A 14,376-nucleotide genomic window follows, 5' to 3' on the forward strand; every position below is an offset into this window, starting at 1 on the left:
AACTTGGATGTGGAGGGCAGGAAAAAAGCAAATGCTTTTCAGGCTCAGTGTGCTTTTTCCCATACAATCTTCCTTGCACCTTTTTTTCCACCTATAAATACCCGTTATAGTTTGCACGCTTGCTTGCTCTACTTTGTGGATGTTCACATGTAGACATACTGCTCCTTTTCATAAACGCATAGCATCTATCTTACACGCACTCACCATCTATCTCCTCGTTCACATTGGCTGTCCCATCCACCTCCTTGTCTGCAGAATTATGTTCAGCAAGGTCCCGATTTATAGGAAATAAATAATGAAAATGGGAAAGATAATCGAAACATTCAAATTGTTATTTTTCACTGTACTTTCTACAAACAGAGCATCTGTAAACACCTAGCAGAGGTATTCGCTGATTCCTAAAAAGCAATCAATGCCTACTGGAACATTCTGACCCAGTGGGTCTCTACATTATATTTTTCCTGTTCTGTCTTGCTTTTTGGTGCTCCAAGATCCCACCTTTTTTAAACAGCAAATGATGCCATGTTATTATTTTTCATTCTTTCAGCTTATTTATCGTGTTTATAATGACAAGTTTTTGTCATCATTTATCCTCTGTAAGATAATCCTAAGAATTATAAAACAAAACAATAATTGCAATCACCTTTTTAAAGAAAATAGCCCTTGCAATTATTGTATAAAGATATTTGATAATGGTAGCATTGGATCACAGCCCGATCCTACAGCAAGGGTCTTTTGGAGAAGGGTTTCTTATACACACTTGTAATTATTTTAGCCCCTTTCACAGGTCACATAGAAAGTTAATTTCAATAGCTGCTAATTTCCATCCAACAAGAGTGTGGTACTTTAAACCACCGAAAATAATTGGATTCAAAACAAATTTAGGAAATTGAGTGTGTTAGAAGGCAAATAAAAATATCCTTTTGGTAAGGAGGAGGGTGAAAGTAGTAAAAATGGCCTTTTTTTCTCCCTCTTTCCCCTTCACAACTTTGCCATTAAAGTTGCACCTACAGCTAGAAGTTTGTCCGTGAAAAATGGTCATTTTGTTTCTCTGCTCAAAGAATGTTATTAAAATGCTAATTTAAAAGAAAAAGGAGTTAAATATCTAGCGATGGTGCATTCTAATTGCAACCATAATGAGCTCTCTAAATGTGCGTGCCCCTGACACACACAGAGCATAAACAGCAGTAAACAGATCATTAGTACCCGCGTTCATTTATTCTGGCGACCTTACCATGACCCCACCGAGGGTAGGGTGAAAAGCAGGTGGATCTGGCTGTGACACCCCCTAGAGGGATCCAGGAAATGAAGCTATAAGCGGTTGTCATGGAAACGCCTATGTGTGCAGATGATGTAACACACCGACAGGCTGTAGGCTCCGCAACTGGGACGTTGCCTTTCCCTCGCTGGAACAATCTTGTGGATTAAATTATTCATTTCTTTAATTCACATAGCAAAAGGAATCCTAATTTTCTTGGTGATGTGCAACTCTCTTCCATTTGTCTAAGGTCTGGAACATGGTGACTTGTCATCCCCTCTTTCTCTGAAACCTACCCCAGCTTCCTACATTCCAGCCCCAAATCACTGAATCTGACAAAATCAAGTGGAGGAAAGGCAGTGGAAATCTGATGCTCAACATCTGTACTAATAGAGAGAAAATATAAGATTTTAAGCTAAAATTAATAATATAGACAGTGTTCCTTTCTGATGAGGGCATGGTGACCGGGAACTAAATGTATACCTGTCCTGAACAAGATGGCTTTGTTTGGAGCAGGACAGGGTCAAAGCCATACCTGATATGGAGAGTGTAAAGCAGAGAGGCACCAGCCCCAAATGAACACATCACCTTAGCAAGGTGCAGGGGGAAAAACATAAGAGAAAAACATATAAGAGAAAAGGAGCATCTGCTCACCCCCTCCCATGTCCAACTGAGGGAATTGAGATTAATAAAAACAATTCTTTGGAGAATGATTCCACTCTATCCTACCCTGGTTTACACCAAACAACCTCAATAACCTTAGGCAACAGTAGAATAACTTTTCTTCTTTTTTTAAAGGAAGCGAAAAAGACGATCTCTGGAAATTATTTTAAAATAAAAAATATCCTGGCCTGCGCCTCCCCCCACCCCACCCCCATTGCACTTTAGATGAACCTGTGATATTGTAGCAATGGCCCTTGAAGTGCAGTGGGGAGGTGATTTAGGAGAATATTAAAGGCAATGTGGAGATTCAAGGCGCCTCTCTCAGGGAGATCTGGAGAAATACGCAGCACAGATGGGCCGAGCAGATTAAACATTTCCGTCACATTGTTTCCAAATTGTGTTGTGGTGCCTGAGGCTGGTACTGCGGTCAGAGCAGAACAGAGCGGTGCAGAGCTGCGAGCTGCACAGTTTATGGAATACATATTAATACGCCGGTCTCACATGGTATCACAATTCTATCAGCTCTGAGATGGTGCTGTCTCCATTGTTCCTGAATTCTGCACTTGGCACCTTGCTTCCTCCTGTCTGCAAAGTGTTTACCTTCCCTTTATCCTTCCTCTCTTTTGTAGGCAGAGTTCACGTTGTGTGTTTTTTCATTTCTCTTTTCCATACGGCCCTGTTCCACCTTCCCTCTTACCTTCACAGCTTATGATTTTTCTGTCATGCCTGCTGTGTTTTGCACTCACTTCCATCACCAACATTGTCCAGTTTGCGCACAGGTTCTGCACCCCTCCCTGGCCTTGACTGGGTCATTATCCACTCACACCCGGTTTAGGACATCAGTTCAGACTTGAGGCCGAACAGTCCCTTGCACTCAGGGCTCTCAGACCCTCCATCTAGCTGACACATTCCTCCTCTCAGAACACTCAGCTCTTAGGCAGGGTGAACTTTGTTGCCATGCCCCCCCACCCCCACCCTGACTGCTGTCACTGGCCACCAGCCTTTCCATGCCCCCTTTCTTAGACTCAAAACCCCGTCCCCGGCCCCAGATCCAGGCTCACCAGTGTCCAGGTTAGCAGGTTCCCTGAAATGTGGCAATAAATAAAACTAGTTCAATTGAGGCAAATTTAGTGATTCATTTTTATTATGATTTATAGACCAAAACTCTGAATAATGAAAAAAAAGAGAAAATGATTGCCAAGAACTTAAAACACGGTGTGAAACAGCCTGGAGAGGCCGCCAAGCTAGCCAAGGTCTCAGCCAAGCGTTGGGCTCTGATCCTTTCACAGGTTCCAACAGCACTAATCCACCGTGGACCCAACTGACCACTTACTCTCTCCTTCGGCAAAATCTTTTCATAAAACCATTTGTCCTGAAAAACAGGCACCTGTTTGTCTGTGGTGAACAATTGTTTTTCTCAGCAATTGGAAGGGTGCTGAGTTAGAGCCCTCAATTTATTTAATAATTTTTGATAGCCTCAGAAAGCATAGAATTTCCAAAGCTGGACTTCAGTAGAGAAATTGTAGGCCAACCCAAAGTAAAAATATGATGTTTCTGGCTGACCTTGGAATATTACAATCTACTCTGCTTAGGAATTCAAATTTCCCATCTTTACTAATGATAATGTATGATGCACAAGCACTAATAAGAGACATAAGCAATCATAAACCAATAATTCTGTGATTGATTGGCCTTTCCCATACATATATCAAGCATTTATTGATCTTTCACGTTAGGGGCTGATTGATTGTTCTCTTGAAGAGGAATTCTCTTGTTTATAAGCACTGATATAGTGAACTTTGATGGTTAAAAGAACAAAAGTATGAGACAGTTTCTGGGAATCTTGTTCCACAGAGGCTTATCGAAGCCCAATTCAATGTGAAAAGAGAACGTTTCCATTAGGAACATTCTCAGGGGAAACAGCAGTGTCAAGCAGTTCCAAAAGCCAGCATGTGGATTTGAATGGAAGTTATGAGAAGACATAACAACTTTTAAGTCACAGTTAAAGAGATGGGGCCTTACAAGGAATAAGCAGGCTTGGTCAGCCTCTGAAGAAGGAATAGACTTAGCTGGAAAGCTGAAGCTTAGGAAACCCAGCATGGCAGGATTCTTGATTTCCTTCCACGGTTTTTTAAAAGTGGGGGTAGTGGGAAGATGGCCCCTCTGGGCCGAAGTGCAGATCCAAGCCATAAAGATCACTGTATTTTCCCCCTAAAGTGCTGTTTGGTAAACCATAGAGAGTTCATAAACCCTTTGAGAATCTGATGAAAGATCTGGGCCTCACGCCAGGGACAAAACACATGTACACATGCACCCAAATTTTACACCAGTTTCAAGGAGTTCGAAGATCCCTTCACGTCCACCCACAGACAAGGCCAGGGGTTCACGGACTCCAATTTAAGATTCTGTGCCCTCGAGGATGGTGATTTCCTTTTGTCGGAAAAGCCTAGGATTCACTGAGCCTAGAAATTGAATTCTCATCCCAGGACAGGATGGTCATTCCAGGTCATGTCTGTGCTACTCCAGGGGAGCCATGGAAGAGCTTATACAAATAGGAACCAGCAGGGAGGAGAGAAATTAAAATGTAGCAATCATGGAGTAGGGGTGTTTAATCTCTTTTAAGGCTTATGATAGGCGCCTGCTGGTTTTCCCCCTGATATCCCCTGACACCTACTGACAGGGTATTTGCAGCACCACACAGGGACTCAGGGCCCTGTGACAGGAGGAGCACTGAGGAGGGCCATGATAGTCTTGAGACCATAAACAGCAATAGGAAACCACTGGGGGCAGACTCAAGCTGTGCGGCGTGCCCGTCGTTGGGGGCCGTACTGCTTTTTGTTTATAGAATTTGCTCTTCTTTTTATGGCAGGTTTGGTAGGGTTTTTTGTGGGGTTGTTTGTTTGTTTGTTTGTGTTTGCTTGTTGATGGAGATGAGCAGCATAAACCCTTTTACGGTGGTGTGCAAGCCCCCGTAAATGCTTAGGATTGTTGCCGGTGGTGAGTGCTGTGCCCGTTTCAGTTTCCCTCAGGGCTCTGCGCAGCCAGGCCAGTAGCTTCTCCAACCAGATAATGGAGTCCAAATAGACACCCTTTGTTTTTAAGACTCCTTCATTTGAGGGGTTCAAGGAGGTGGGACAGGGTTGATGTTGAGGAAAACAAATGTTTAATCAAGCCTAGAAACATTTATAATGAGAAGAGACCACACGTTATACGATCTTCTTAAAAGATTTTGTGGCAAGAAGCAAGCACTGATGTAAAGGGTTTGTTTTTTTTTTAATAGCTTTTTATATTCTTATCCAAAGCATCTTCAATTAACAATTTTGTATAATTAACATCTTAGCTCTACCACACACAGTGTATAGAGAGTTACAGAGTGGGGAGCCTATAGAATTCTGATTCCCTAACATTATCGCTTGTAGGTGTGCATCCCCACCTTAAAAGTAGAAACACATCTGCATTGAGGATTTCAGGTCTCCTGGGACCATCTCAGGCATTTTTCCAGTTGGTCCTTCCAAACATCTGGACAAAAAGAAGTCAAACTTTATTGAAAATATTGATCCCAGGAATTCAGTTCTCCCTGCCATCCTGAAACTAAAATCTAAGAATCAGCAACTTAATAAAAATGCAGTAAATTAACACCTCTAGACAAGAGCAGAGTTCATTCAGAGCTGGGGTCTGCCTGGCTGAGCCAGTACTCTCTCCATTTTAATAGTTTAATAAAAATTAGCATAATTAACGAACATCTGTATGATCCAGAGTGGTGCAATTTGGCACTTGGAAACGAGGGCTTAAACATGATTGCTGTGAGTTTAATGTTGTTTTAATTCTTTTTGGCACTGTGCAGTGAAATAAACGTTTGGTGGTGATAGTTCTCGGCCGGATCTCATTTGCATTTTTCTCCCTTTGATTATGAGCAATTGTGGACTCCCCAGCAATTCATCAAAGTAGAAATTATTTTAAAATACCTCTTGGTGTTCAGACTGGGCTGGAGCAATGCATGGAAGGGGATGATAGGAGAAGAGAAGGCTAGAAATTTTCCATTCATGCTTTAAACATCTCAGCCCTGCAGCCTTTTTCGGCTATCCCCCCAAGGGATGAAATCTGGAAAAGACAGTCAGATCCCAAGACCTGTAGGTGCTTTGATTAAGCTCCTAGGCTACCACAGCAGGATGCATATGGTCTCCGAGACTGTGCCATCCTCTGTACACTTCTGCCTGCTCTTTTGTTTTGAAGGGCAGAGAGTTGATTCCGCTCATCCCAGTTCTCACCACTGTGGGCGAGAATGCTACATCTGTGGTCGGCAGGGTCAGTGTTCCCCTCGAGCAAGAGCGCACTGACTAGGAGCCCAGCCTTCGCAGGTGTCCTGTTGTGCCTCATCTGCTTCTTGTTTGTGCCCTCTTCAAATTGGCCGACAGCACCTTCCCAAGGCTCAGTCCCTACTCCTGGCATTACGGCCAAAGGGGGATGCTGCCAAGCGTGAGTTGGAATCAGAAGTCTTGACCAGCCCCTGGGGAGAGAATGCCCTCGCTGAGACCCTCAGGTGATGATGACAGCATCTGGCAGGTAGAAGACTGCACCTCACACATGTGTAAGCAAGCGGACTTTGATCCAAAGACTGTCAGACACCATGGTGCCCACCCTCTGCCAGTGAGATAGCAGAAGAGCTACAGCTAGAGTTTCATGATAAAGTATGTGTTTCCCTGCCGCACAACAAGGTCCTGTCGACATGGCCATGGCAGTGATGTGCTAAGGCAAAACAACAGTACACGAAAACTTAAGGCAGAAACTGCCCTAACTTCAGTGTCGGAAAATGGACAGTAACATAACTCCTACCAAGAGGAGCTTTTTTTGCTTGTTTGTTTATTTCTGGCTGCATTGGGTCTTTGTTGCTGCATTCAGGCTTTCTCTGGTTGCAGCAAGTGGGGGCTATTCTTTCCTTGTGGTGCACAGGCTTCTCATTGAGGTAGCTTCTCTTGTTGTGGAGCACGGGCTCTAGGTGCTCGGGCTTCAGTAGTTGCGGCACGTGAACTAACTAGTTGTGGCTCGCGGGCTCTAGAGCGCAGGTTCGGTAGTTGTGGCACATGGACTTAGTTGCTCCTGGCATGTGGGATCTTCCCAGACCAGGGATGGAACCCACGTCCCCTGCATTGGCAGCTGTTTTCTCAACCACTCCACCACCAGGGAAGCCCCCAAGGGGAGCTTTAAAATGTCCTGACATGGAAATTCCCTGGTGGTCCAGTGGGTAGGACTCGGCACTTTCACTGCCAGGCTGGGTTTGATCCCTGGTCGGGGAACTAAGATCCTGCAAGCAAAAGATAATAATAAAAATTAAAATAAAATATAAAATAAAATAAAATAAATGTCCTGACAGGCATGGGCTGAGGCATTCTGGGTAATTTCCCATACGGCCCTGCAGACGGTAGGGGGAAGCTGGCCTCCCTCCTGGGGGAGGGGGCAATGCAAAGGTGTGGTGGGGACGGTGGGGGAGGCGGTGGACGCATTTATTTAAGACAGATTTTTAAAAGATAATTCCCTGTCCCATTGAAGATCAGCTCAGTAGCCTCACTTCTTATTGCATCTGAGACGCTCTTCATGGTATTTAGGGAGCCATTTGGAGAAACTGTCTCTAAAGGCAGTTGCTCTCTTCCTGTCACAACCAGCTCAATCACTAGGGAATATCTTGGAGTTGGTTGTAACTAAACCTGCTCAACTGAGGATATAAATCCCCACTGCTCCCTTCATTTCTTCATAAGCTCATTTAACAAGGTTTTTTGGGCCCCATTCTGTGCCAGGTACCATGCTGAGTGCTGGGAATACAAGAGCAAACAAAACCAAAAAGGTCCCAGCTCTCTCAGAACCTTCCACCTAGTGATTGTCACTGAGACAAAGGCCGGCAGATACAAGGTAGCATGATGCATTCATTTCCAGGGAAGCACGAGGCACAGTGCTGTGGACCACAGAGCTGGGGCCCCCACTCACTGAGAGAGTGGTGAGGAGACGCTTCTGCAGAGGACTCAGGAATTGAAATCTCAAGGCTGCTTAGGAGTGAGCCCCATGGAAGGGAGGAGGGAAGTAGAGGCAAAACAGGCAGAGGAAAGGCTCCAAGGTAAAAGAGCCTGAGGCCCACAGAAGTAGCAGAGACCAGTTCTGTTTTACTGGGGGTCCAGTCGATTTAGGGGATAAATGACACTGCTGGGCAGTGAATGGGGCTAGGTCACACAGGCCTTGCCCACCTTTTTAAGAAGTTGACAATAGGCAGTGAGAACTCACTTAAAGGTTTCAAGCAGAGCAGTGATATTGTCAGTGTGCCTTTTAGAAAGATTCTGGCTGCAGAATGAAGAATAGATTGGAGAGGAACGAGAATGGAGACACGGAAACATTTGGAGGTTGTTTCTGTAGTCCTCAGGAGAGATGACATTGATGTGACTCTAGGCTATTGCCAACGGGAATGCAGAGAAGTGGATGGATTCCAATCATATTTTGGGAAGAGAATTGACAGAAGTCAAGGACTGACTGGAAGAGGAGGGTGAAATTGGGAATGACTCTTGGGTTTCTGGCTTGAGTGAGTGCATAGTGTGGTACCACTCACTGAGCTAGAGAACACAGATGGTCAAGATGGGAATGGGAATGGCTACAGAGGCAAGATGATGGTTAGCTTTAGGACACAGTGAGTTTGAGAAGCTTGATGGACATGCACTTGGATATTGGGATCCAACCCTTAGATCTGGGCTGGAGCTATGGTTGTGAGTCATTTACACAGATGTGGTGGCTAAACCACAGAGGTGTATAAGATTGCTCAAGGAAAGCACATCCAGTCAGGAGGCGAGGACAGAACCCTGGAAAACCACATTAAAAGGAGGAATAGAGGAAGATGAGGAGAATGAAAAGAAGCAACCAGAGAGGCAGGAGGGAAACCAGGAGATTATAATTATAGAAATTAAGAGAAGAAAATGCCTCAAGAAGGGTCCATCGTGCCAGCACTGCTGAGAGATCAAGTGGGTTATTAAAGACTGAAAAGTACTCATAGAATCTGGGCAGTAAGGAGGTTATAGCAAGCATAAGTAGAGTGATGGAAGCAGAAGCCTGATTAGAGTGGCTCGAAGAGTGGACAGAAAGCAAGAAGTTGGGGCAGTAAGTGAAATAAATTCTTTCAATAAATTTGACTGTGAATTGGCAGTCAGCATAGACTAGTCGAAATGCTAAGCAGACATGCAGTAGGGACTACTTAATAATTGTTTTCAAAGGTGAAAGAAACTTGAACACACTTCAGTGCTGATGGAAGGAGCCATTTACATTAGAGCCAGATGTCAGACTTCTCAGAACCTGGTCTCTAAGAAAGAAAGAAAGCTGAAGGGTTACAAGTACACATTGTGAGGGACAGTCTTAAACCAGGGGAGGGACACCTCCTCCACTTTACTGGGAAAGAAGAGTGGTTGTCAGTATAGGTGAGTTCCTGTTTGGGTGGCTGAAGGTCGACAGATGGGATGGCTTCTCTTTTCTCTTTGAAGGTGGAAAAGAGGGCAGCTTCTGAGAGGAAGGGACGAGGTAGAGATGGAGGAGGGGAGATACACTAACAAAAAGAAACAAAAAGATAATCAGTTGACCCAGAATTTTATTGTGTCAACAACCTGGTTTTCTTTCTTTTTTTTCCTAGAACTTTTTTTCCTAGCCAGGTGTGCAAAAGGCACACAGTTAGCTCTGTGGTACCCAAATCCAGTTGAAGTGAAATACATACATTTCGCATGTATTCCTAAATTTCACTTCCTTCAGAAGAAGGAAAACATGTTTTAGTGCTTTCAGGAATAGTCCTGTACTGTTCAACATCTGCTGTGCTTTTGAGAAGCTCTGCTGTATTCAAGGAGCTCCATTCTCAACCCTGTGACTACCCTTCTTTTAAACCCTCTCATTCCCTTTCTTGTTTGCCTCTCTCTGTGGCTCATATGTCCTGCCTGTCATTACTGATGTACCTGTCAACCTCCCACCTCTTCCGGGGAGGAATCTAATATTTAGAGCACCTACTGTGTATCAGGCACTTTGAATTGTTTTCATGTCTGCGGTGTCACTTATATTTCCCTACTCTTACAGAAGAGGAAGTTAAAGCCAGGAGACCCTCTGGTCACATGGCTACTAAATGACCAAGTGGGGACAACATCCCAGTCTGTCTGACTCCAAAGCCCATTACTCTATGCTGTAAACTCCCAGGGAGCCAGCAGTGTTCTGATTCATCATCCATCTCATGGGAACTCAAACAGCACTTTGCACATAGAAGATGCTTGCTAAATATTATTGATTTGAACTATGACCTGACTCCCTGAATACTTCAGAGCTCTGGCATTTTAGGGTGTGCCCAACTTTCCCCAAAGAAGCCATTCCACTTTGCTTGGTAAGAAAAAATGCTCCTTAGGTTCAGCAATGGCACCAAATACGCTAGATTTACAATGTAGACAGAAAAATGGCAAAAGAAAAGTCGAGTTTGCTTTCTTCCTTCTAGATAACTTTTAAATTTAGTGATCCCATCAGGGGTATTAATGAGTTGTACTGATAGTGTCAACAAAGAAACCACCCAACAGAATCTGCCATGTGGACAGCCACAGAAAGATAGAGAAAATGAAAAAGCAGAGGACTTTGTACCAGATGAAGGGACAGGATAAAGCCCCAGAAAAACAACTAAATGAAGAGGAGATAGGCATCCTTACAGAAAAAGAATTCAGAATAATTATAGTGAAGATGATCCAGGACTTTGAAAAAAGACTGGATGCAAAGATCGAAAAGTTTACCGAAGACCTAGAAGAATTAAAGAGCAAACAAAGAGAGATATGCAACACAATAACTGTAATGAAAAATACACTAGAAGGAACCAACAGCAGATTAACGGAGGCAGAAGGGCAAATAAGTGACCTGGAAGACAGAATGGTGAAAATCACTGATGCGGAAAAGAATAAGGAAAAAAGAATGAAAAGAACTGAAGGCAGCCTAAGATACCTCTGGGACAATGTTAAACGCACCAACATTCGCATTATAGGAGTCCCAGAAGGAGACAAAAGAGAGAAAGGACCTGAGAAAATATTGGAAGAGATTATAGTTGAAAACTTCCCTAACATGGGAAAGGAAATAGCTACCCAAGTCCAGGAAGCAGGGAGAGTCCCAAGCAGGATAAACCCAAGGAGAAAGACGCCAAGACATATAGTAGTCAAGCTGACAAAAATTAAAGACAGAGAAATGTTATTAAAAGCAACAAGGGAAAAACAACAAATAACATACAAGGGAACTTCCATAAGGTTAACAGCTGATTTCTCAGCAGAAACTCTGCAAGCCAGAAGGGAGTGGCATGATATATTTCAAGTGATGAAAGAGAAGAACCTACAACCAAGAATACTCTACCCGGCAAGGATCTCCTTCAGATTCGATGGAGAAATCCAAAGCTTTACAGACAAGCAACAGCTAAGAGAATTCAGCACCACCAAACCAGCCCTCCAACAAATGCTAAAGGAACTTCTCTAAGCGGGAAATAGAAGAGAAGGACCTACAAAAACAACAACAAAACAATTAAGAAAATGGTACTAGGAACATACATATCGATAATTACCTTGAATGTAAATGGACTAAATGCATCAACCAGAAGACACAGACTGGCTGAATGGATACAAAAACAAGACCCATATATATGCTGTCTACAAGAGACCCACTTCAGACCTAGGGACACATACAGACGGAAAGTGAGGGGATGGAAAAAGATATTCCATGCAAATGAAAATCAAAAGAAAGCTGGAGTAGCAATACTCATATCAGATCAAATAGACTTTAAAATAAAAAATGTTACAAGAGACAAGAAAGGACATTACATAAAGATCAAGGGATCCATCCAAGAAGAGGAGATAACAATTATAAATATATATGCACCCAATATAGGAGCACCTCAATACATAAGGCAAATGCTAACAACTATGAAAGAGGAAATGCAAAGCAGAAAAAGAGACACAGATGTAGAGAACAAACACATGGACACCAAGTGGGGAAAGCGGGGAGGGTTGGGGGGGAATGAATTGGGAGATTGGGACACCAAATTGTACACTCTAAATATATGCTGTTTATTGTCTGTTAACTGTATCTCAATAAAAGTTCTTAAAAAAAAAAAAAGAATCTGCCATGTGATCATTTAACAGATTAACAAAGATTAACAGAAGCATGACTAAATTCCCACCAAAACCATCCTCTTTTTGTTTTTCAGGAATATAACATGTATGGCTGGTGGGTTGGAGAACTGAACAGCCTCATTGGGATTGTTCCAAAAGAGTATCTCACCACCGCCTTTGAAGTGGAAGAAAGATGAAGCCCAGGTATCAGAACTGTTGCCAGCGAACTTGCTGGCCATGCTTTCGTTTCTCTGTGAAGGATGAGAGTTGCCAGTGAAGTAGCTTTTCTTCACCTCCAAAAGTGATGCTGGTGATTCAGCATTGAAAGAAAAGTCTGCAAGTGTTCTTCCTGAATTGGGGGCCTGTGTCAGTTAGGATTAGGTTCAACTACATGTGACAGAAAACGCAAAATAACGATGATTTAATTAACATAGAAATTTATTTTTCTCTTCTGTAAAAATCTGGAAGTAAATAATCCAAGGTTATCTAGGTTCCAGGTACCTTCTCTTTTTGCCCCACTGTGTGCGGTCAACATTCCCAAGGTAACCTCGTGGCCCAAGATGGATGTTCTAGTTCAAGCTATCGTGCCTGTATCCTACCCTGCAGGAAAAATAAAATGAAAGGAGAAGGGCACACCCTCTCCTTTTAAGTACATTTCACAGATGTTGCACACACCACTTCTGCTTACATCCCATTGGCCAGAACTTGGACATACAGACATACCCAGGCTGCAAAGAAAGCTTTCTTCTAGGTAGAATCTGTGTCCAGCTTAAAAGTGCAGGGGAGGGGGCACTAACAAATGTAAAAGGGAGAATGAATGTTGGAGAGAACAACTGGGGATTCTGCCACAAGGATGGGCCTGGGTTTCTTTATCCACAGCTCTAATCCAGGGCACCATTTCCCCCAAATGCCCATGCGTTGCAATATGATTGGCGAAGATTAGGAATCCAGTATGAGGAATCCATGGAACATAATCAAATTAGCTTTTAGGTAATAAAGAATATGGATTGCTTTTTTATGAGCAAGAACCACATCATACTTTAAAACAGTGGAGTGAGTGTTTGCTTTGGGTGGGGTAACAAGAGAATTAGAATTGGGATAGTGGAGGAGGACACCAAGGCCAGCATGATGTCACTAGCTCCATCTTCTGGCCCGAAATGGAAGCAGCCTTTATTGATGGGGATAAAGGATGACATGTTGTGACAGTGATACAGACTGGCCTTGGAATCTTTCAGACCAGGGCCCACTCTAGTGTGCAGCAGCAGTTGAGTGCTTCATTTAGGAAGATACATAAGGAGAGGTCTTACTCTCTGATTCTCTTGTACAGTCATGAAGCACCAGCTCAGGCCTCTCGTGCAAGGTTTGACTATAACTTTCCCAATGAGGACTCCACTTCCAGGCCATGAATGCAGAAGGCTTGGAATTTTTTGTCAAATCTAAACAAATTCACCCTACTGCACTCTGTCATTTATTTAATGACAAACTTGTTTGTCTCTGCATTCTCTATGACCCAGCAATTCCACATCTAGGAGTTGATCCTACAGCTACACTTGCACACATGCAAAATGATATACAAACAAGAAAAAAAAATGATATACACACAAGGTTGTCTGTAATAGCAAACCACTGGAAGTGACCTAAGTTTTCGATAGAGACCTCGCCAAGTGACTGTGGTAATTCACAGAATTGAATACCGTGCCACCCCCCCACACACACACACACAGGAAGCACTCTGCACACGTGGAATATATTCTGAGATATGTTGGGAAGTTAAAAAAAAAAAAGCAGGGAAGGGTAGGTCTAATTCGCTCCATTTATGTAAAGAAGGCGTCTCCAATGCTTATACATGTATGAGATATCACTGGAAGGAGAAAGAAAATTATAACACTGGTTGCCTCCAACAGCAGAGAAACTCCATGACTGTGAAACAGGGTAGGAGGGAGATCCTTTTTACTCTCTGCCCTTTTATATCTTCTAAATTTCAAATCATAAAAGCAAATTTACGTATTTTTCCTCCTTTAGGACACATATCCTTCTCTCTACCCTGCCTTTATGAAGAAACTGATGATCAAGAGCTCCTACTCCCTATCCCTGCCAGCCCACCAACACCACGGACTCCTCTCTGTATGGCAGAGACCCAAGTCTCTGACACCCACCATGTAGTAACTGTAAACCGCCAATGAGACAAGTGAGAAGAGGCATCTTCAGCAGATCTGTTACTAAACCTGCCTCCTCTTAGCTGAGCCCATCTCTAAACATCTCCACACACCCACTTCTGCCTTTTCCACAGGCTTGTCACAGAGAAGGGGAGAGAGAAAGAAA

The 14,376-nt window shown here is 43.4% G+C and overlaps 1 protein-coding gene across 1 annotated transcript in view; it reads left to right on the forward strand.

Annotated features, from left to right (window-relative positions):
* Positions 1 to 14,376, forward strand: part of SKAP1 (src kinase associated phosphoprotein 1) — a 280,311-nt gene extending 265,935 nt beyond the window's left edge. The window contains exons 12-13 of the mRNA XM_057716290.1: positions 12,150 to 12,258; positions 14,077 to 14,376. Of these exons, the coding sequence (XP_057572273.1) occupies positions 12,150 to 12,251 (102 nt within the window). The 3' untranslated portion in view covers positions 12,252 to 12,258; positions 14,077 to 14,376. The remainder of the gene's footprint in view (positions 1 to 12,149; positions 12,259 to 14,076) is intronic.

The sequence above is a fragment of the Hippopotamus amphibius genome, chromosome 17 (assembly GCF_030028045.1).
Source record: "Hippopotamus amphibius kiboko isolate mHipAmp2 chromosome 17, mHipAmp2.hap2, whole genome shotgun sequence".
In the NCBI taxonomy this organism is placed as follows: Eukaryota; Metazoa; Chordata; class Mammalia; order Artiodactyla; family Hippopotamidae; genus Hippopotamus; species Hippopotamus amphibius.